The 22,256-nt window shown below is 49.0% G+C and overlaps 1 protein-coding gene across 3 annotated transcripts in view; it reads left to right on the forward strand.

Annotated features, from left to right (window-relative positions):
• MGLL (monoglyceride lipase) overlaps nucleotides 1-22,256 on the forward strand; it is a 109,434-nt gene that overhangs the window by 82,651 nt on the left and 4,527 nt on the right. For all 3 annotated transcript variants that reach the window (XM_054216304.1, XM_054216306.1, XM_054216305.1), the window contains 4 exons: nucleotides 10,185-10,321; nucleotides 11,930-12,040; nucleotides 16,014-16,103; nucleotides 21,671-21,886. In XM_054216304.1, coding sequence (XP_054072279.1) covers nucleotides 10,185-10,321; nucleotides 11,930-12,040; nucleotides 16,014-16,103; nucleotides 21,671-21,886 — 554 coding nt within the window. The remainder of the gene's footprint in view (nucleotides 1-10,184; nucleotides 10,322-11,929; nucleotides 12,041-16,013; nucleotides 16,104-21,670; nucleotides 21,887-22,256) is intronic.

Genomic DNA, 22,256 nt, shown 5'->3' on the forward strand with positions numbered 1-22,256 from the left:
CATTTTGAATGGGTGCCCCAGCTGTTTTAAAGCTGGAACTTGGACCAGAAAGTTAATGCAAGTGGACTTTCATCCTTGTTTTCATCTGGGAAAAAATAAAGTTTGCACCCTTTTTTTTTTTTTTTCTGGATTTTATGGTACTAAAACAAGAGAGGAAAATTACATAGATGTTTTTAAAGCTAAATTAAAATAGCAGGCAGATTGTCCTTGGCTGCTCTCCTCTTCTAGTGAGTGTGAAACTTTAGCTACCATTAGCGGTATCTTAAATCATATGTGGAGAGCAGAAAAGAGGCCCTTCTCTGTTCTTAAAAGATCAGTGGCGTATAGGTCAAGTGAACTAGGGAGACCCTGGATTAACTCCAGCAAAGTCCCTGCAATTTTTTCCGCAGTGTCTGAGCACTGGTACTGGTTCTATGTCACGCCAGAATAAGTCTTTGAAGACCAAACCTGATGTGAAATAAAGTCACCTCAACTAGTTCAGGAAATTATCTGCTCCTCATGAAAGGGCAAAATCTCAGCGCAACACTGCAAGAATAGCAGTTAACAATTATTATAGGGCCTTAAATAAAATCACTTGGTGCCAGGTTATGAGAGTCCTTAGAGGCACCATAAGTTGTGCCTCACTGATTATATATCTTACATTTATATTGTGATTTTCCTCCCATGGGAAAAGAGATCAGATAGGAATCGTTTCACCCATCACCAAAAGCAGCTCTTTTGCAGAGGAACTCAACAGCTGCTCAACCATCTATGCCGGCTTTGTGCAGCATTTGCCAGTCATTGATCCCAACGGCCCGGCAGAGAAGGGCATTCCCTTCAGCTGTCTTTTGCTTTAATATTCCTGAGGGCTGGCTTGGGAGGCGGCAGTGCAGAAGGGGCTGGGGAAGAAAGTGGAATACTGTTGTCTGTGAGCTTTGTGGAAAAGGAACCGGGCTCCATATTCCCCTTTCACGGGCCTCAGCTTCCACCAGCCATACCGCAGCAGCATCCTCATTCTGTGATAGGACTGACAAAGCTCCCCTAATCCCGGCAGCAGGGGAAGCGACTACGGTATGTGCGGGTTTTCGTACTGTCTTGCTCCGTTTCCTTGCATGACGTCCATGGGGACACTTGTATTTCTCGTCTGGCCACAGCGACTGCTGTTTGTAAATGCAGCCTATGAAGAGCTCATTATTTTGCAACACAAACACTCAGATGGGGTTTTTTTTTCCAGCATGTTTTCATGAGCAACATGATGTTCCAGGAAGACTTTTAAGGAACTGTAATTGAGAGCCAAAATCAGCAACAGCATAAGAACTGGGCAAGTCTTCTAAAGCCAAAAGAACCATGCTTGTATCCATTAGGGATGAATTGGCTCTTAACATTGACAGAAACAGTTTGCCTTGTCCGACGGAATTAACGACTGCTCTGATATGTACCAGGTCATTTTGTTTGTAATCTCTGGAGTACAGAAATTTTAAATGGCTTCAGCAAGATGACTAGTTCTCTGCTCCCCAGCAATAAGGCACAAATAGTTTTAGTATAGAAAATTGCCTGTTTCTTTTTTTTTTTTTTTTCCCTAACCAAGACAACAAACAATATAACTCTGTGTGTGCACTATGCTAAAAATACCTCGGCTCTGCAAATGTGTCTCTGATGTGGGAGGAGAAGGCTTTCAGTTTGCTGCACTCTTTGTGTGAGGCAAGTGAATAAAAACTATCCAGCAAATGCTGAAAGAAAAATTATTTTCCTAACCTTCAGAAGGAATAGGGAAGCTGATGGATTTGTGTGTTCGGGACAAGACTCCCTTTTGGTACGAGAGAGGCAGAATCCACCTGCGATTCTTAGGTACATGATCCATACATAAAACACCAAGGGGGGGGAGGTACTTCTGTTGGTTTCCGTATCTAATGTTTTTATAACGTGCCCATTGCCATGGAAAACCCAGTGTACTCACTGTATCTGTACAGGTGGTGTGAAAGAAGGGATGCTGAGGACTACCCTGACAGGGAAGAGTGGACTAAAGTTAGGATAAGCATGTGTCGAGCTGTATTTCAAGTCCTCGAGGAACATAAAGATGGAATCAATGGTGAGGGTGAACCCTCTCCTTTTGGTTCCTATTGCGTCCTATCTGACGTGGAAGTAGTCCTCTTGGAAAAGGCTTAGACCATATCAAATACTGACAGCGTAAAGCTTGCCAGTGCTGCAGAGCAGGTTTACTCTGCACTGTGCCCCTCGGTCCAGATCACAGGCTCAGCTGGAGCAGTCCGCAGCTCCCTTCCAGCCTAAGCGCTGCCATTTCTCCTCGTGGAAACCAAAACTCTGGGAGAGGATGAGAGAGATGGTGCACAGCTAAGGCTCGGTCAGATGGACATTCATAGAATCATAGAATCATAGAACCATAGGGTTGGCAGGGACCTCTGGAGATCATCTCCTCCAACCCCCTGCCAGAGCAGGGTCACCCAGAGCAGGTGGCACAGGAACGCGTCCAGGCGGGTTTGGAATGTCTCCAGAGACGGAGACTCCCCCACCTCTCTGGGCAGCCTGTGCCAGGGCTCTGCCACCCTCAGGGTAAAGAAGTTCCTCCTCATGTTTAGGTGGAACTTCCCATGGTCAAGTTTGTGCCCGTTACCCCTTGTTCTGTCCCCGCGCACCACTGAGAAGAGCCTGGCCCCATCCTCCTGACACCCACCCTTTAAGCATTTATAAGTGTTGATGAGATCCCCCCTCAGCCGTCTTTTTTCCAGACTGAAGAGAGCCAAATCCCTCAGCCTTTCTTCATAAGAGAGGTGTCCCAGTCCCCTCATCATCTTGGTAGCCCTTGAAAAGCTCACCTCTGGGGTTTGGTTACAACATACGCTGCAGCACAGCAGCTGACCTAGGTGGCAACTTGATGGGAGCCCAGGTGGCATGGCGAATCCTAGGATAGCTTACCCCGCTTCTCCTGGCTCAGGTGTCTCTGTCCCGCCTTTGCTGTCCATCCGCATGCAAAATGGAGAGTATGTACATAACGGAGGGCAGACGCTACCGAACGCCCTCTGAGCATCAGGTTTGATTTGGTTGGGGAATGGAAAAAGGCAGGGGAAGTAAAACCAGAACGGGCTGCCTTGCTGTGATGAGTCTGTTCTCGGGGCTAGGAAGCCACTTGGCTGGGTAGGAATCTGCAGGAGGAGCTCGAGGTGCTTCCTGTGTGCGTTTGTTCTGGGAGGGGAACATTTGCTTTACATGTTACTGACAATACAGGCACAGTCTGCTGACTCTTCCAGATGTTGGTTGTCCTGCTCTGAAGCTTCTTCCTGTTGTTTTAGTTGTTTGTGTGTCTGAATGGTGGATTAGACGTACTGCTTGTTAAACAAACAATTAAACATTGGGAGCTTTGAAATCCAGTATGTTTAATTAATGAGCTTTGCTCACTTGATGAAAAGGATGTGTGCTTGATTCATTACCAAACAAGTATAGTTTTTTCAGTAGTGAACTGTTATGACAATTTGAAGTGTTTACTAGTTCATTAATATTTTTTTTCATTAAACCTTAAAAAAACACCCAAGCAGAAAATCAAGGCTTCACACAACATTTGCTATGTAAACCCGTTATTAGTGTCGTCTTGTGTATTGTCTCACCCACATTCTCCATCTATGTGCTTTCTCCCATCTCCTCCTCTGCAAAGCCGTGCTGCCTTACAGTCTGGGATTAGGGTTAATTATTACTTTCAGATCTTGCAGTACCTTGGGCCAAGGTCTGTGATGACGCCCTGCGGCGCTGGGTGCTGTGCAAATGCAAAAAAAAGCAGTCCTTGCTCAGACGCGTTTCAATAGATCTCGTAAATACAGGCGTCTGCCATAGTGCCATGTGACATCGCTTAATTAACGGCTGCACTGACTTCCAAAACTAAAGCACTCGTGAAAACTGTATCTGCTTCATCTTGTGCTAAAAGTTTTACCTGCAAACCTGAATGCATTTCGTATAGGGCAGAGGAAAGCGCAGGCGGACAGGGGTCTCCATCTCCCAGTCTATGGGGGTTGGATATTAAAATGAGCTACTGAAGTGGTCCCTTGCCATACCAGCGGGATTGAAGGGCAGGTTGTGGACCTGTGGACCACCACAGCGAGGTCCCCGCCTGAGCAAGCTGCCGCGAGCTCAGGAAGATTGCGGGAGAGGGATTAGGTTGGCACACTTGCACCTTGCGCGCCAGAAGAGCCATCCAAATTCCTGTCACCGGCATCTCCCTCCCGCAGGCTGGAGACCCAGCGTTGATCCTCCGCGTGAGCCACCTGCGGAGTGAAAGCATCTATGAGATCTTTTAATTACATGTTTTTTCCCTAACCCAGGCAGTTTAGCAGCAGGGAGGACATACTCTCTTCATGTCCCTCTGCAGCAGCATCACCTGCTAGGGGGTGAGAGCAAAAGAGGGTGAGGTGGGCTCACCTTCCCGGGTGCTGCAGTGCTCCGCACCAGTGAGGAGCCCACCCCATCTCCAATTTGGGGCAGAAAACAGAGGCAGAGACCTTCAGAAATAAAACAAATCTTTCAGAAAGCTAATAAACACGTAATGCTCCTGTAAATACCTCCTTTTCCAAAGGGCGTTTAGGCATTTGCCTCAAATGGACTTGTCAGACTCTAACAAGCTTATTGGTGAAGGAAGCAGTGAAAGAAGAGGGTCTTCAGCCTGAGCTTGGTTGTGGGCTGTAACAAAAATCCTGCCTTTGCACCCGGCTGCCTGAGCTGCAGCGTGCTGCTGCTGCTGCGGAGCCAGCACTGAAGAGTAAAATCACCTTTTCTGGCCTCTGATGGCTCCTTTGGGCATTGAGTAGCTCCAGCTTATTAAACCACATGCTACGGCACCGAGCCTTGCCGATGGCCCCCCCCTGACACAATTCAGAAGTGTCCTTTTGATGTGGGACTCTGCGGTACAGGGGCGGCTGCTGGGACGTGGCTGGTGAATCACTGACTTCGCAGTATCATAGAATCATAGAACCATAGGGTTGGAAGGGACTTCTGGAGATCATCTCCAACCCCCTGCCAGAGCAGGGTCACCCAGAGCAGGTGGCACAGGAACGCGTCCAGGCGGGTTTGGAATGTCTCCAGAGACGGAGACTCCCCCACCTCTCTGGGCAGCCTGTGCCAGGGCTCTGCCACCCTCAGGGTAAAGAAGTTCCTCCTCGTGTTTAGGTGGAATTTCCCATGCTCAAGTTTGTGCCCGTTACCTCTTGTCCTGTCACTGGGCACCACTGAGAAGAGCCTGGCCCCATCCTCCTGACACCCACCCTTTAAGGATTTGTAAGTGTTGGTAAGGTCCCCAGTAGTCGCAGTTCTCACCTTTTACTAGTTCTGCAGAGTCCTGGCGCTCCTGTGATAGTGCTGTTGCAATTCAAAATGTATTTATGCTCGGGGAGTGGTAAGCCTGGAGTGCCTGACCATCTCCTAATCCTCCCTGTTCTTGGTTCTCCCACTTCAAAGTCTTGGAGTTAGGTCTTTAGCGAGGAAAACAAACACCCGGTGCGATGGATCCCAAGGCAGGAGTCAAGCCCTGCGTTCCTGCTGATTGTTTCTACCACCAGTTGGTTAGAGAGAGCATGTCACCCCACAGATGCCCGTGATGGTCCTCACTACAATAACAATGGACCCAAACCATCCCCTTTCCCCCAAAGCTGGAAATCTCAAAATATGTGAAAAGTCAAGATCCAGATTCTGCCTGGAGAATTACTGCTCCCCAGGCAGATTTCCCATGTCCTCTCCCTTGGTTTTATGGTTTTTCCATAATAAATAGGGAGCAAAGGCTGAAAAAACAACATAGTCCGTAATTTCTGCTTTCCCATGACTGTAAGCTTCAAGGAACACCACTGAAATCGTTAAATTTACAGCAGCATAGCTGAAGTCAACATCTGACCCTGCATTTCCCTTGTCACCTCATCTTCTGTAGCAAAACGTGCCTGCGGAAGCTCTGAGGAGCGGTTCAGTCCACACCTGAACACGCAGGGTCGGGCTGGGCCTTTGTCAGGAGGGTTTGGCACTAGGAAAGAGGAAGAAATCCATACAGTGTGTGGCTTATATAAAAGTTGGTGTTTAGAACAAAAATTGTGCAAATATCTGAGGGTGGAGGAGGTGTGCGGCCGTGCTCTTCCCTCCCCGCAGTGCCTCGGAGGGCTGGGTGCTATTGAGCCCAGGGTGTGGGGAGACGGGCACTGCCGGGCTCTCTCTTTGCCTAATGCTCTGTTGGTCTTATTTAGTGTGTTTAAGGATGGATTTCTTCAGCCTCACAGCCCCAGCAAAAAAGCATCGTGCTGGTGGAGACCCAGCACAGCTCTCCTCGTCTCAGTGACTCTGCCCAGCAAGCCCAGGGCTGGGGCGCTCGTTTCTTCAGGCTGTTCCCATTTGGCCTTTACTGAAGGGAAGGAAGCGTTCGAGTTGCGCCGTGCTTTTTATTTACAGTTTTTTTCAGCATATCTGACCAGGATACAATGTTTTTTGAGGGGTGTGAGCCAATGTCAGGTGAAGATTCTGGCTGCTTTGGAGCGGTTTTCAAATGCAAGGCCCTCAGCACAAGAGAATATTGGATTTGAGGAGTGGAGGGACTTGCAGAAATATGCAGTTGAAGGGCCACAGGATGCGTTATGCAGACAGAGTGATACCTACGTGGTGATAACGCACTCCCCGGAGCCCTCACACCCTCGGATATTTCATGAACCCTCAGCTTTGTCTTCCTGCGCAGGCAGTCAGTATTCTTCCGTCCAGAGAGGTGTGCAGCTTTGGAGGATCTATAATCATAGGTGAAATCATGCTCTGAAGTCATGCTTTCCGGCAGGATTGACTGTTCACGAGTTACTGTTCCTGCCGCTACAGTGGCAGAGCTGCAGCCTGAGCAAGCTCATGCAGAAAATACAGAGGGTAGAACTTAACTAGCTATTACACGTGGGGCCAGATCATTGCAGCCTTTATTCAGACCTTGCTTGAGCGAAATCTGTTATTTTGCGGTGGTGCGTTTGGTTGGAAACGGAGGTTTAGGCCTTCTAATTCTAGATTTGCAATTTGTAAAAAAGTGGTTTGGATTCTCATTTTTAAAGGCTCGCATCTAGGAAGGGGTGCCCGCAATTATCTCAGTACGCGCACCATGAAATGGTTGACCACTGAGCCACTACAGGTACACGGTACTAGCAGTGAGCCATGCAAGTTGGATATGAAGACAGGCAGGTACGAAACGTATCCGACAGGTTTTAAAAACCAGGCGTGTCGTGTGGACGTGCGCTGGCAATCACAGCCCTTCACAGATGAGCATCCCATGGTTATAACCTCACATCGCCCTGTTGAAACCAGGGGCCCCAAGGGGGACTGCTGTGATGAGGAACTCGTGGAGCTGTGATTCTTGTGACCCTTGTCTGTTGTCTCGCTTGGGTGTTGTGTCACTTGGGTGTGGAGCAGCCTCTGGTTAGTTCCAGTTCCCAGGCGCGGGCAGTTCCCCTCCTCCTGCACCCACTGTCCTGCCACTGGCGCTGTGGAACCACTACGTCAGATTCATTCCCAGCAAAACCCAAAGCAAACAGCGTTACATCAAGGGTGAACCTGACCTTTCATTCTTAATAGCGCTAAAGGCAAAAGATAGAGAAAAACATGTCAATATTCTTGACTGTGTCGATGTTTGGTTGTGCACGTCTTTCATCTAATAGGAGAGGTCTTAGTTCCTCACCCTGAAGCTTTCTCAGATGGGAGATTCAAACTTGCAATAAATAACGAGCTAACTCTCTGGTGGAGTAAGTTTCGTTTCTTGGAGGGGAAGAGAGAAAAATAGCAAAATAAAAGAACACAACCTAGCAATGCCAGCCGGCTAACCTTGCGCAAGGGGCAGCGATGGTATCAAAGCAAAGCCTTGCGTGGCCTTCCTTTACCATACGTGCAGACAGACTGCTCCTTGAGCTTTGTTCTGTGCCATCTGGGTGGGGAACAGTAGTTCAGTAGTTTAAAAAAAAGGTCAAAAAGGTGGGTTCGTTAAGTCCTTAATAAAAAACCCCAAAACCTGCAGAAATCCAATGAAACGCTTGTCACAGCTGTTGCGCAGGCTTCCACAGTCGTAACGCTGACTGCTGTGAGCAGCAGCGTTGTTATGTGGTCGGACCGGGGGATTTTCTCCACGCTGGGGGCCCAGGAGGCTTTCCAGACCTGCCTCCGTCTCGTCCAAAAATAGAGCAAAGCCTCACAGCTCCACAACAGGGAGCCGTGGCCCATATACAGACCTGGCCTTGCTATTTTTGCTTGCTCAGCTGACTTAGACACTGTAGAGAAAGAGGTACTAGCAGCGAGCGCAAGCAGCACCAGAGAAAAAAGAAGTGGAAGTGTGGGGGCCTCTGCTAAGAGGAAACGTTCCTCTCACTGGACTGTTCAGCTCATATTGACCTGCTAAATTTGAAGTTTAAATAATAGGTAGATAACACATTTGAGGTCCGCAAAGTGAGTGGTCGGGACATGTATAAAAGTTGGGGAAAGCTGGCTTTCCATCTGTAATAAAAATCAGTTTAGAATTAATAGATCCGCCACACACATGGCTTCACTTCTGTAGATTATGGCAACTTGTGTTTTAGTTGGCACTTCGATTTGTGTCTGGTCGCTGATCCACGGAGAATGTATCGTATTTTGGCAGGAATCAAAGCGTGTGCGTGGAAAGCAGAACGGGTACTATGTTATTTATAACCGACCAGCGTGACATCTCTGGGTTTGTCTGGCAGACAGCGTGGCTGACGGCGGCGTTGGCTGCCAAGAGACCCAGCTCTGGAGAGCACCTGGCAGCACAAAAGCAAAGCAAGTTTGGGGTTCCCTTTTTCTTAGATGGAGTGTATTTAGCCCAGCGTTTTATTAGAAGTTCTGCCTAATTTGGAAGGTGATTTTTTGGACGGCTTGCAAGAAAATTAAGTTTAGACGTACTGATTTCTTCTGGTGTGACCTAAGTGAAAAGCCTGTACCTTTCGGGCTGGGTAGGCAATGCTTTTCTTTGTTGAGCACTAGAGGGGGTACCATCCGGCGTGTAAACAATTAGCAGGCACTTCACATCCTTTGACAGGTCCCTTTGTGCCCTTAAGTATGTCTGAGTGCCTGCTGGAGAAGGCCTAGGGAGACACACAGGAAGAGGGAGACGTTGTTTGGGACTCCCAATACCCTGTCCCATATGGATGGGATGTCTTTTCCCCTTCCCAGTTTTCCTTAACAACCTGCATGAAACCGAAAGAAGCAAGGACGCTGTTTTTAAGAAAGAATCCTATTTGTGATAGATGGGAGCATGCAAGTGTGGTCAGGTGAACATGCAAACTGCCTTCCCAAGATGATATTAATTTCAAGCCTTTGCAAGCTCAAAATTGCCTGGGACTGTGTTTGTGGTGATGCGGACTCCACCTCTGCCAGGGATGCCGCTGTTCCCATAGCAACTCACCATCTCCCGTTTTAGCCTTTCCCTTCCCTTTGATGGGGCGAGATAATTCCCGGATACGGAATGTGCTGACAGCGTCCAGGTGCAGTAGAGTTTGCGTTAACACTTTTCGGAGGACCACGCCACTTGATACTTCCCCGTTGCAGCTCTTGCACCTCACGCCCCTTCTGCCGAGAGCGCTTCACCTCCCAGCAGAGAAGGTTTCCAGCCCACCCAGTGCTCCAGGGTAGCAGTGAGAAAAGGCAGGACTCTGCAAAGCTCACGCACACCCAGGCGCTGGAAAAGGCTGTGTCCGTGGCCCATTAAGTTTATAGCAACCGTATCTAGTCTTTAGGATTTTTCTGTCTCTTGCCAAGACCTACACAGCAGTTGGCTGAGTACAGTGAGCCATCAGACCCCAGTGGCGATCATCCCTGGGGCAAAAACCCACTTCCCAGGATGCAGTGACCACCCATCCCTACAGCAAGGCAAGACAGCCCTTCTGCCCTCCTCACCCTGATGGCTGAAGGCTGCAAGAGGTGAGATCGGTCCTCTCAGTTTTGAAGAGCAGGGAGAAACACAGGGGAATATAAATATTTTTAACCAGATCATGGACAGTATGACACTTTTAAAACTGTTTTGTGCAGCTTCCTTGGTATTTCTGCAGCACTCTTTCTCTTGGGAGATGACTGCAGGAGAAGGTCAAGCTAGAAGCTAGGACAGTAACAGTCGTAACAGGCATTTTTCTGCTAAGCCTTTCTCGATGGCAACCGCTGCTTCGAATGACTTAGATCCATGCTTTTCTTTTCCCCCACAGTTGGTCACGGGCAGAGCGAGGGTGATCGTATGGTTGTCTCAGATTTCCACGTCTTCATCAGGGACAGCTTGCAGCACATTGATCTCATGAAGAAAGAGCACCCCGAGCTGCCCGTTCTCATTCTGGGCCACTCCATGGTAAGCACCATCCCCGACCCCTCCCGGCACCACCCAGGACACGTGCCGCAGCACGGTGGTTCTCTTGTGGATGGCAGGAGATAACAGCCCGCAGCAGGAAAAACAAAACCACAAGCAACCCTCCCTTCCGCTTCATTCACTGACCGGCTTGCCAGCATGCCGTAGCCCACGAGATCTGTCTCCAGGATAGTCAGTGCTTAACTTTTCTACCCGGATCATGGCCCTAATTAGTGTCATTTGCAACAACGGGTCTATTTTTTAATAGGACCGTTCATTCACAGCAGGTACATGGTAAGTCCCACCACCTCCCGGCAGCATCGGGCTTCTCCTTTCATTTTAAGTCCTCCAAAGCTTTGCGAGCGGCTAGGGGATGAAGCAGGAAAATAATACCCTGTAGCCTCATTCTGTTAAACAGCCTAACAGGAAAATGTACCAGGGATTAGGGCTGCAAAAACAAAGGCACTGATTTGGTGAACAGATCTGAAGTCTGATTCTGACAGCACGGGCCAAATCCCTTCATTCAAGCTAGCAGTATTCCCAGTGATGCCATTGATCTGCTCTCCCTGCCTTCCCGGAGGAGACAAAAATGAAAAAGTACTTTGGGATTCAGGCCATGCTCAGATAAACAAGTGTTCTTGCATAAGAAGGCATGGCATGCTCTGAAGTGCTCGCCGCGCTCCAAAGCCGCTGTAACAAGGAGCTAATTTCCCAGTGAGGTCTTTGAGATGCTTCTCGCTGCCGCTCCGTTTAACAAGCCCTTGGTTCTCCGGCAGCGTGGAAGTTCACCAAATATTTCCCTTGGCAACTAATTCCTCTGCAAACTTTCCCGAGAAAGCCAGCCAGGTCCCCTCCGTCCCTCACCCCTCACACCATCAGCCACCGTCCTCACGCAGGAGGGCTCAGCCTGGCTGGCGTTCAGCTCCAAACCATGGGCTGGGTCTTCGCTGTCAGGCCTTGGGCACAGCGCCGTGGGCTGGAGGGGCTGGGGACACTGAAGAGGAAAATATTTAACTTCCAGTAATTAGTGAAGATTTTCGCATGCCGGATGGCAGCGTTGCTGTTGCCCAGGTTACCAGTGCCACAAGCACGGAGCGAGCCCGGCTTCATGGCATCTTCCCGATGCAGAACCAGTCTGTCATGCTGAAAAAGCAACTTATTTTTCAAGTCATAGAATGATAGAATCATAGAATAGTTCGGGTTGGAAGGCACCTTAAAGGTCACCTAGTTCCAACCTCCCTGCCGTGGGCAGAGACACCTCCCACTACGCCAGGCTGCTCAAAGCCCCACCTGAACATTTTCTTCTCAGTCCTTTTGACTGAGGAGGACACAAGGCATCCTGGGGAGCTGACGGACATTGCACAGAGTCGAGTTCAGTGGGATGTGGGGGTTTACAGCAGGAGAGAAGAAACCTGATCTCTTCTCCCCCAACAAAACCCAGCCACTTCTAGCGACCCTGCTCCTCCAGCCTTCCTCACTGACCACACTGCACTCTCACTGGGGCAGAAATAATTTGCTTGTTTGGAGTAAAACCCTTCCAGTAGCAGGATTGCTGTATAAATGAGACATTGACACCTGTATTAAGCTGCGTGCTGTTATTTTGCATTGCAGGGAGGAGCCATCTCCATTCTGACAGCTAGTGAGAGACCCAGCGAGTTTTCAGGCATGGTGTTAATCTCTCCTTTAGTGGTAGCCAGCCCAGAAGTCGCCACTCCCATCAAGGTAAGAGCAAACCTGCACTGCACCCAGTCACCTCGCTCCTCCCCGAAAGAAAACGCGTTAAGACCTCTAACCTTAAAGCGCAAAACCCCATGAGATCTGTGCCTCCTGGATGCCAGGCAGTACTTCTCTTCCCCGTGTCTCCCCCACAGTCCCACCTCCTTCTCAGAGGGGAAGTGAATCCTCAACTCGTCCAGAAAAGCTTATTTGAATGAGAGTCAGAGAACGGTGCTACCTCGGGAGGTGGTAGCAGACTGTGCTTTCTTCACCGCACCCTGCGGCAGCCCACACAGTGCCGTCCTTTCCCTTCCTCTCCTACACTTTTCTTCCTGACTCATACAGAGTCTGGTTTAGTTGCAACACAGGCTGCTGGCTAAGTCAGGCCAGGGTTATTTTTGGCGTTTGGGGGATGACCAATTTCTAAACAAAACTAGAGCTCCTGAGTCCCAGGAATCCTTCGTGAGCCTCAAAGGAGGCTCCCAGCTAAAGCATCGCTGCCCCAGCAGCGTCCCATTTGGCTTGGTCCCGAGGCTGGTTCTTCTCCAGACCATCTCCTTCAGTTTGCATTTAGGCTTTACCCCCCTCCCATTCCCATCTCCCTTCCAGAGCTTTTTCTGATCCAGATTTGCGCTGCCCGCTCTGCCCTTCCCCTGGGAGGCTCTGCAAGGCAACTGACCCTCAGCTCTCCCCTCCTTTCTGGATTTTCAAAAGAATAAACGAGAATCCTACAAGAAGGTGGGAGCAGAGAAGGACCAGCAAAGCCAGCGGGAACGACAGGCCATCTCGTTCCCAGAGGACTCGTTCTTTTATCCTTTCTCCCTAGAGTCTTCTCCTAGGGCTGGCTTGTTTTAATCTACTTCTAAGCTATTTCTGCTGGCCTTCTTTCTTCTAAGGGAAAGGAAACAGATTGCTTCAGCTCTCAGTATAATCCTGTCGCACCTTCTGCTGTAGCCAAAGCCATCTACTGACCCCACAGATCATTACAAGCACCAAAGTGTGCTTTTTAATCACCTCACTCTTCCCCTGAAGGAAATGCATTAAGACCTCTAGCCTTAAAATGCAAGACCCTGCTGAGATCCGCACCACCTGGGTGCCAGTCAATATTTTCCTCCTAAGTGCCTCCCCCACAGTCCACCTACTTTTCGAAGGGGAAGTGAATCCTGAACTCATCCCGTCTGGAAAAACTTACTTAAACAGGAGTCAGTGCACCAAAGGGTGCTTTTTGGAGCCTGGTGTCTGAGCCTTCACAGGTGGGGCTATACCTGGCTTGGCCTAAGGGTCCCATGAGCACCAGTGTCCCTGTTTTTTCTTACTTTGGAAAAAGAAAAAGAATAAATATTAAGAAAAAAAGAGTATAGGGTCTGGATCTGAAGGACAGCGTTAGCCTTCTGTTTCTAGTCAAGTCAAGGAAAAGATGGAAAGATTTTACTTCTTCTCGAGCTATACTTTTTGCTGGATGCTAAACCCTTCCTGAAATAAGGAGTCACCAGTTCTGTGGGAACTAGTATTACTGTAGTTTGGCTTCTTGCAGATCTGTACCAGATTGTTGCTTTATTTCAGTGTAGGAAATCATAATCTCTAACTAATGTATTTTGGAGGTGTTTTTATGGTCTCTAGTTTCCTAGAGAGTCTCTCGCATGCAGTAATACAAGTGCACAGTGACTTTCTTTCTCTTTCAAATCTGCTATTGTGTCTCAAAAATGATAAGAAATTAATTATTCCTGAAATATCTCTGCTCTGTGAAATTTAGTTGAAAGCAGTCCTGGAGTTGAAAAGGTATTTTCAAGAAGGAGGAGTGAAAACAGGCAGAGTATTCCTGTGGAAACCACATTTTCCCATTAAGCTGAGCTGAAAACCCTTGTGTGCTTTTTTTTTTTTCCCTCCTGAGAGCCAAAAAAACATTTCATGGGTGTTTGTGCCTCTGAGGCATAAAGGCTTTGGTTTTCCCTTGGAGCTGGTACGACTTCCCGGCCCTGGGCCATTTCCCAGGGACCATTGCATTCATCCCTTTGCTGGGGAAGTTTCCAGCTGAGCAAGAATTTACCTTGGCCTAAACAAACGAGGGTTCAAGGCAGCAATAGCGGTTGGCCGGATCACACACGGGGTCCTTCAGTCTGTGGCAGAAATCCCTCCCCTCGCTGCTGAACCAGCCCTGGCAGCAGCTGAGACGCAGCGCGTTTGCGGACTACGTGCAGCAAAACCAAATTCTGCTCTTTGCAGAAACGCAGTTTCATCAATACCCTATAAATCCCGCGTCCTGATAGAAGCATCGACCTACTTGTTAAATTACACTCCCAGTCAAGAGGCAATGGTCAGCCATCTATTTCAATCCTATTGTGAGCCCTTTCTCACGGAGAGGGAAGGGCTGGATTTGAACACCGTTAGTATTTCACACACCCGCGGTGGCTTTGAGCAGCTCTAATAACCACTGCTCTGCTATGTCGTCCTCAGCCCAACCAGTAACATCCCCACCCTTGTGCTACCCGTTCTTGATCATTTGGGAGCTATTCTCTCAAGAACCGACGCTGCCGCTTTGACCCAACAGGGAGATAAACTTTCATGTGTCGGATACAGCCAGCGCTTCAACCACGCAGCTCTTTAATTAAAGTCAGGCACGTCACAAACTATCACAGTGCTCGCAAAAATCAGTGAAGGCCCAGGGGAACCTGCTGAATTTTTGATTATAACATAAAACATTTTTCTGGCTATGACCTTGCCTCCAAGAATCATCAAAATTACATGAGAGTTTTGAGGGCGTTGGAGGAAATGGAGCATTTCCTGCAGATCTAAAGACCCTTTGAAGGATGGTGGCAGAGGCCTTTCACAGGCCTTAACATTCCTGCTTGTTTGCGTCATAAGCTCATACTTGCACCGCTGCGGATATGTTATTCTACTGGTCTAACTCCAGAGACCTCAGCAGAAATTAATTTTGCTGACGCAGTGTCACAGCCAGTGAGGGGCTTGGTATACTGGTAGGCAGAGACACCAGTTCCTGGTCATGCCCACCCCAAGGTACACACATCTTCTCAAGTCTGCGCTGAGTCTTTGCTGCTTTTCACTCCTGGATGACTTTGACTTCAGCCTTGTGTTATTCCTCTGATATCACCATTACTCTGTCACGTATCGTCCGTGATCTGAAATGTCAGGGAGTGATTCAGAAGTGATTCCGCATCAGCAGAAAGAGAGCACTCAGGCGACAGCCTACCTACAGGTGTTAGCCGTGAACATGAAAGGGCCATTAAACAGACCAGCAAATACTAATTATGTATTTTGTGACTTAAGTGGTGATCATTTAATTAAAGACAGCTATCAAAGATCAGAGCAGAACCCTGGTATCAACGTGCTTGTGGTGCTCTTGAAATGGGAGTTGTTACCCTTCCTTCTGCCAGCGGTTTCCAGCCTGGGCTGCTGAATGCTTTTGTGTTTCGTTCCCAGGAGACAAATGAGCAATGGATTTCCTCAGCCAATGCATGCGCATTTTGCTGTTGTTTATTTACAGGTTCCCCGGAGAATATGCTTATCAAAAGGAGTGCAGCCTAGGCAAATCACACCAACCATCAGCTATGCGCCGCAGCCTGATATCAGAGCTGTGGCAGCAAGGACAGGGCAGTAAAACAGCAAAACCCAGCCCTTCCGAGGGCTGGAAATGGCATTTCCCTATCAAAGTGCTTAACTGAGGCCTTTTCAGAAATTAACTTGAGAATGAGAAAAAGGCAAAGTACAATGAAGCTGTGATGTTGCTCGTAGCTGATGGGATTTCAGACTAGCACGCCCACTCCCTGATCCCAGGAGCAGTTTAAACATTTTCTCTTTAGGAGAAATGCTTTAAATATAGGACGGATCTTTCTCCAGCGTCAGTTGGCATTTCTCAGCTATTTAACTGCAGTGCTGATTCCCCTCAGCTCAGGATTCGGCCCTCTGTGTTATCTCTCTTGCTCTAACTGGCTCGGTAACTGCTTGCTTTCCTCTCTCACAGGTTTTTGCAGCGAAAGTGCTCAACTTTGTTCTCCCAAACCTGTCCCTGGGATCGATAGATGCGAACGCAATTTCCCGGAACAAGAAGGAGGTGAGAACCTTAATGCAATTTAAAGTCACTGCATAGTTCGTATCTCGTCCTAGTCCTGCAATTTCTCTTCTTTTTAAAAAAAAGGGTTTTGCTAAATCACGAGGGCAAGATCTATGCTGGTGTAAAAAGGTGAAACATCTCCGAAGTCAGTGGAATGAACTTTACGTGTAGCAGAAAACTTGGTTCATGGTGGGAAATCAGCCGTTCTTCCCTTCGGCACACCTGGCACCCGCAGCCACTCTGGCCACGAGAGGTACCATGGCTCCATGCTAGGGTTGTGGTGGAAGGCACACAGGAACGGTGTTTGTCTCTGCCGCACCACCACCGCTCACCGCAGCGGCAAAAACCGGCTCATACAGGTTGCAAACACACGGCTAAAGTCAACTTTTCCAACCCTGCTCTTGGCAGTGAAACCGTGCAAAACTCTACAGTCCCGGAGATTTCCTTTCCTGCTTACAAACCAGGATCACGTTGTGCTGGATCAGAGGAAAAGGGCATGCTTGCCCCAAAGACCTACAAGTTCTCCTGGATTACAGGCTGGATCTGCTATAGCCTTTCCAAACAAATGCTATATTCTCGCTGTGCCTGAGAATGATGCTTTAAACGAGCTGCAACTGAAGCAGCCGCTGTAACGACCCAATTCCAGCTCCACCACCGCGACTGTGCATGGAGCTGTTCCAGGGTGAAGTTTTCGTGGTGTCACCACAGCTTGGGACTCTTCTCCCAGTCCTACCCGCTCCTGGTAATAACTCTTGCATCCTCTTCATGCCATCACTGGCAAAACCAGATGTCGTTGCCTCGGATTCAGCCTCAGCGTATCCCACCTCGTTGACTCACCCATTCAGTAAACTGGAAAGGAAAGAGTCTCCCAGAATAGCCACAAGGCATTCAGGGCTGTTTCTTGGCTCTGCCAAAGAGGTTTTTGGTCAAACAGCTTCCAGTTCGCTTATCTGTGAACAGAGCATAACGTTTTACTGGGCTGAAGGCAGAAAGATTCAAGGAGCTGAGAAAAGGAAGACAAAGTAGGTTCTAGGAAACTGTCGGGATGAGTGTGGAGCAAGTTCATCTGCATCCACTGATGCACCGTATGACATATGTTCTTAAGTACCATATGAGGCTGCACAAAATACATCCTTGGGAGGAAGGCTGACTCCAATCAAGCTATAGAAATCTGTTCCTAATTACATTCAGCTGCCATAACTTGTTGCGTATAATTCAGAGAAAAGGTTTAAATTAGAGAACTAATTCACAAAATCACATGGAGGAAAGTTTTCCCTTCTGCATTTGTTTTCAGAGGATCAAAGCAGTCAGTGCTCTGGAGGAGGGGAGGAATTTGGGAGCATTACCCCCTCCCTGAAGAGTGACGGTGGCTGGGACACAGGGTCTTTGCCTGCTTCTGCACTGAGTTGTTGTGTGGCACTCGAACTCCGTGCCGCAGCTGGTCCTTAAGGGTAGCAGTTTTAAATACGCCTCCGACAGTTGGATCCTCTGCTGGAGAATGCTAGTGCTGCCCTAAATTGCTTTACAGGAGAAAAGTGACAGTGTGGGGACATCCCAACTAATAATGCATTGAGAAAAGTGTCAGCGAGCTCCCTTTATTTGGTGCGCGATATTGACAAAGCATTTCCACCTCGGCAGCTGGGGTGATGTTAGGAATCACCGCAGCAACCACTGGACGTAGTTTATAATAAACGCTCTTTCTGTACTCTTTCCACACAAATATTTGCTGCTGCTCCCTCTGCTCTGTGATGCTCCACGTCTCAAGAGTGTTGAGCGTTGTTTTTCCTCTGCCCTTTCCCTTTCCGTGGGGCAAGGGGAAGTCTTTTGCAGTGGATAAAAACGTAGCTCTGCTTCATTAGAGTCTGCTTATGACGGAGTAGTCGTCAAAATGAGACAAGAAGCCCCTGCTTGTTGCGCTGCCTGCGCACCTGCAAGGGAACGCGCAGCTGAGATAGCAGCTGTAGACAGTGTAAAGCGCTTTCCCGACCGTCTTCAAACACCAGGATTTGAGGCCCCCGGTGCTCACTGAAGACAACACAGCATCGCGGTCCTCTGGCTGCCTCTAAGGCACACTCCACCCTCCTTTTGGACTCAAGACGCGCAGCTTCAAAGCACACAATGTGCTGGAAACATCCATTATTTATGTGTTAAACATATTCTCCTGCCAGACCAACTTTCTGTTCTCTAGAAATATTTTTGGGACGTCATCCAAGAAATTTCCTGATGAGTTTGTGTTCCCAGCAGGCTGTCCTCGGGGTGTAGGGACTGAAACGCAGGATGGCATGGAGATGTTTGTTTGATCTGCTTGCTGTATCAGATGCAAGAGACACGAAAAAGAGCAAGGAGCAGCCTTAAAAACCCAGTCCTGTTATTCCAAGGAGGAATAACATCACAGGGGTGAGCACCCCATTAATCTTCGTTAGCTGCCGTTGAATTCAGTGGAATAGTCCCTCCGACTTTCGTCTTGCGCCTGCAGAGTCCACGTAGGATGAGGCTGCAATTACCTTATAATGAATTTATTGCTCTGCAAAATGCAAAGGGAATATACAGACCTCTAAGCAGCGGGATGTAATGCAGCAGGAGCCCTGATGGTTGCTTCTGCCTTGGAATTACACAGAGAGAAGAAGGAGCTGTTGTGATGGACTCTGCAGAGCCTTTGCTGGACCGCGGCTGGAAGCAGTCGCAGGTTCTCCTGGGGACACCCTCACTTGCTTGCCCCCGCTCTCCCAGAGCTCGGTGTGCCAACGGGAGCTCTGGGATTGAAAGATTTGCCGTTCATAGCTTGCAGAACATAAAGCCCATTCCCTGTCTTTCCCTCTTTCCCCGGCAAGCTGCTGCTTTGCCCTCGCCCCATGTGCTGAACGTTAACTCTGCCAAGGATTCCTGTTCATTGACTGGGAACAGGATCCTCCCCCCGCCGTCCCGATCGATCTGGGTTAAAATTGGTTTGTTTTTTTTTTTTTTTTTCCCCATCATCTACACAAAAATATTTGTTGGCTGCTCGGTAGCTAAAAAATCCCTGTTCTTTCAGAAAAGAACAAGAGAAAGAAAGAAACCCATTAGGTCATTCTCTTAGCATTTATGGGGCTGAGGAGGGGGCCAGCTCACATGAATTCATCAACATTGTTTTACTCCATGGGAAAGGAACTTCTGTCAATCTGTCCGCCCACCCCTCCTGATTCGCCCCCTGCAAAAAGTCCCTCATTTGTCGCCTTCGATCAAAAAAAAATCCTAAGAAATAAAAAGAAACCCATCTCAAAGCTGCGTTGCTTTCATGCAGCACTGTGACACAGAGCCAGACGAGTAACTCCCAGATTAGGCTGGAGCCAGTTGCTAAGTAGCCAGTGCAACACGGTGGTTTTGCTCAAAACGCTGATGAAAAGTCAACACATTTGGCTGAAAATATCAGGGTGCACCCGGCTGTCAATGGGAGAGCTAGCAAAATTAGAGGTGGTTGGTTATTTGGAGATCAAAGATGAACTTTTTCCATGAGCACGTTCATGAGACGATGCTTCTTTCTAACCACGGGCAGCTTCTCGCTCTTTTGAGGCACTTTGTAGAGCAAGGAAGGCACGGCAGGCAGGCTGAGCAGTGCCGGGGATGCAGGACGCGGTGAAGGTTTCTGCACCAACAAGCTGGTCGGGCACTAGGAGAGTCCATGCAGGGCCAGGAGGACCGCATGCATTTAGCAGGAGTGGAGGATCCTCAGCGTATCTGAAGAGTTTTACCTAAACCGCAATCTCATCTTTGCAGTGGCCTCCTACAAACAGAGTTTCCTAAACCCTCAGCGTGCACGGGCACTTGCTTCTTTGAAAGGGAGGTGCTGGAGGCGAGACCCTGTGGTGAGAGACTGCCGTGTTGGTCTTCCCACTAAAAACTACGCCTGACTTCAGGGTAGCCATGGTCTTGCACAGAGGCCAAAACACAACAATGGCCTTAATCAAATACTGGAAACGTCTGCTAAATCCAAGGGTCCCTAAATGAGCGCTACAACAACTCGAATTTCTTTCGTCCAACTCCAGCACGAGTTAGAGTGGCTCCACAGCTCTCACCCCCCTGGCCACTCTCAGCGCCGTGGGCTGGGACTGAAAGGTGCCAGCCCCTGATCGTCCCAAATGCCCACCCACTCCTTCCCCTTAGTGCACTCGGGGATAGGAACCAGAGGTTCAAGTAGCAGGAGATGGTGGGGACTGGAAGCAAGAAGGCGATGGGGAAAGACTTGTGTGCTGCCAGCTCTGTTTGCCGTGCTTTGTGCCCGAACACGTTTGAGACAATGAGAAGGGAAATTGGCTTTATGCCCTCCGGCAAATTAATCCCCCCAGCTAGTAAAGCCCCACCATGTAGTGTCCTTCTGCCGCTCTGATAACCTCGTCTTATGGGGAGATGAACACACAATCCATCCCAAAGTTTTTCTGCCTTCTTGGTGGGCACCAGGCAGGCCACGCTCTCCTGCTACAGTGCGTGCCCATGCCTACGTCTACGCATAGCTACACGTCCCTGGGGTGGTCTTGTGGGTCACCTCCCACCCATGGTCCCCTCAGGGCAGGCACGTGCAGCATCAAGAAGTCCTCAAGTTTCTGCAAAGCGAGGGAGAATTTGAACAGACCCCACTGCCTGCGAGGAGAGAAGGAGAGTGTTGTTGGCTAACCTATAAATAACCATCATTTCTACAAACATCTGCCAGGCTTGGGAGAAACTGGAGGCTGTGCCAGAGCCCAACCCATAATCAAAGCATTCTGGCAAATATTGAGATGGCGGTGGCTGTGTGGGCCGTCTCCATGTACAGTATACAAATATTTACTGTAGATTTGCCTGCTGCGGTAACTACTCGTTCCTAGCAACTTTCTGCACCAGCTCTTGTACATTTTTATCCTCTCACAGTCTGGCTGAGCAAGTTGTTGAGGTTTTTTTTGGGTTTTTTTTTGCCTGACACCTAATACTGTCATTTGCTGCCTTGTCTGTGCACGCTTTGCACCCGGAGAGGACCCCTCCGCATAAGAGTGCTTTGCAGTCAGGTGCGTGAGTTGTCTGTAGATGGAGGTCATGGTCTTCAGCCCCAGAAAGGGAAGGTGAAAGAGAACTCATCAGAGTTCTCAGGCTCTCAAAGAGCCTTCTCTTTGAGCAGGCTCAAAGATCCGAGCCCTCAGCAGAGAGGATAAGGACCTGGAGAACATCAGCTTTCAAGTAACGCAGTCTGAAGAACCCTCTGCAGAAGAGGTGACACGTTTGACGGACAGAAGGGCATGGCAGAGCAGAAGAATGCAAGCCGGTTCTCCCTTAGGAGCACCTCCTTGTCCAGCACTGGTTGTTTACTGCAGAAAGAGCTTTGGCTTGAATATTTCCTAGTGACATAAGAGAGAGAAACACACAGCAGGGAGCAAGCCAGGTTGTGTGAGCTGTTCTGGGTGGGCACAGTAAAGACCTGGACTTTGATGGCAGGATGTCCTGACAGAGTAGGAAATGGCCATGCAAGCCAAGGGAAGAGACTCCTCACCGCCAGGCTGACCTGCTTTGTCTTTTCTGCATGAAATATTGCTAACCTTAAATTACCTCTTTCTCCCTGCCAGATGGAGTCTTACACATCTGATCCCCTGGTCTACCACGGTGGCATGAAGGTCTCCTTTGTCATCCAGCTGATGAATGCCATTGCCAGAATTGAGCGAGCTCTGCCCAAGCTGACTTTGCCCATCCTGGTGCTACACGGCTCTTCCGACAAGCTCTGCGATATCAAAGGGTCCTATTTACTGATGGACACGGTGCAGAGTCAGGACAAAACGCTCAAGGTGATCTTGCTTTCTTGAATTTTGGGGTATTATCCTGTCACCGTTGGCCTGAGCATGAGTGACTGTGAGGGGTGGGGAGCCTGCTGAGCTCCGGAGAGCTGGAGGCAAAGCAGGGCTGATGCATTGGCGAGAGCAAGCAGGTTACAGCCCCTTTTCACCAGGAGGTAGCCCTCCTGAGGCACATTGTGGTGGCCTTTCACCAGCTACAGCCGGGCTTCGGGCAAGACCCGACCCAGGGGTGGCTGTGTACCTAGCGGGTCTCTTGGACATGAAGCAACGTGGCATAGAAGTAGAGCGAGACTCAGCAGCAGCTAAAGTGTTGACCCCCAAAGCTCTTCTGAACCACGCCAACTGTGTGAGCACCAACCTT

The sequence above is a fragment of the Rissa tridactyla genome, chromosome 10 (genome assembly GCF_028500815.1).
Source record: "Rissa tridactyla isolate bRisTri1 chromosome 10, bRisTri1.patW.cur.20221130, whole genome shotgun sequence".
Classification (NCBI taxonomy): domain Eukaryota; kingdom Metazoa; phylum Chordata; class Aves; order Charadriiformes; family Laridae; genus Rissa; species Rissa tridactyla.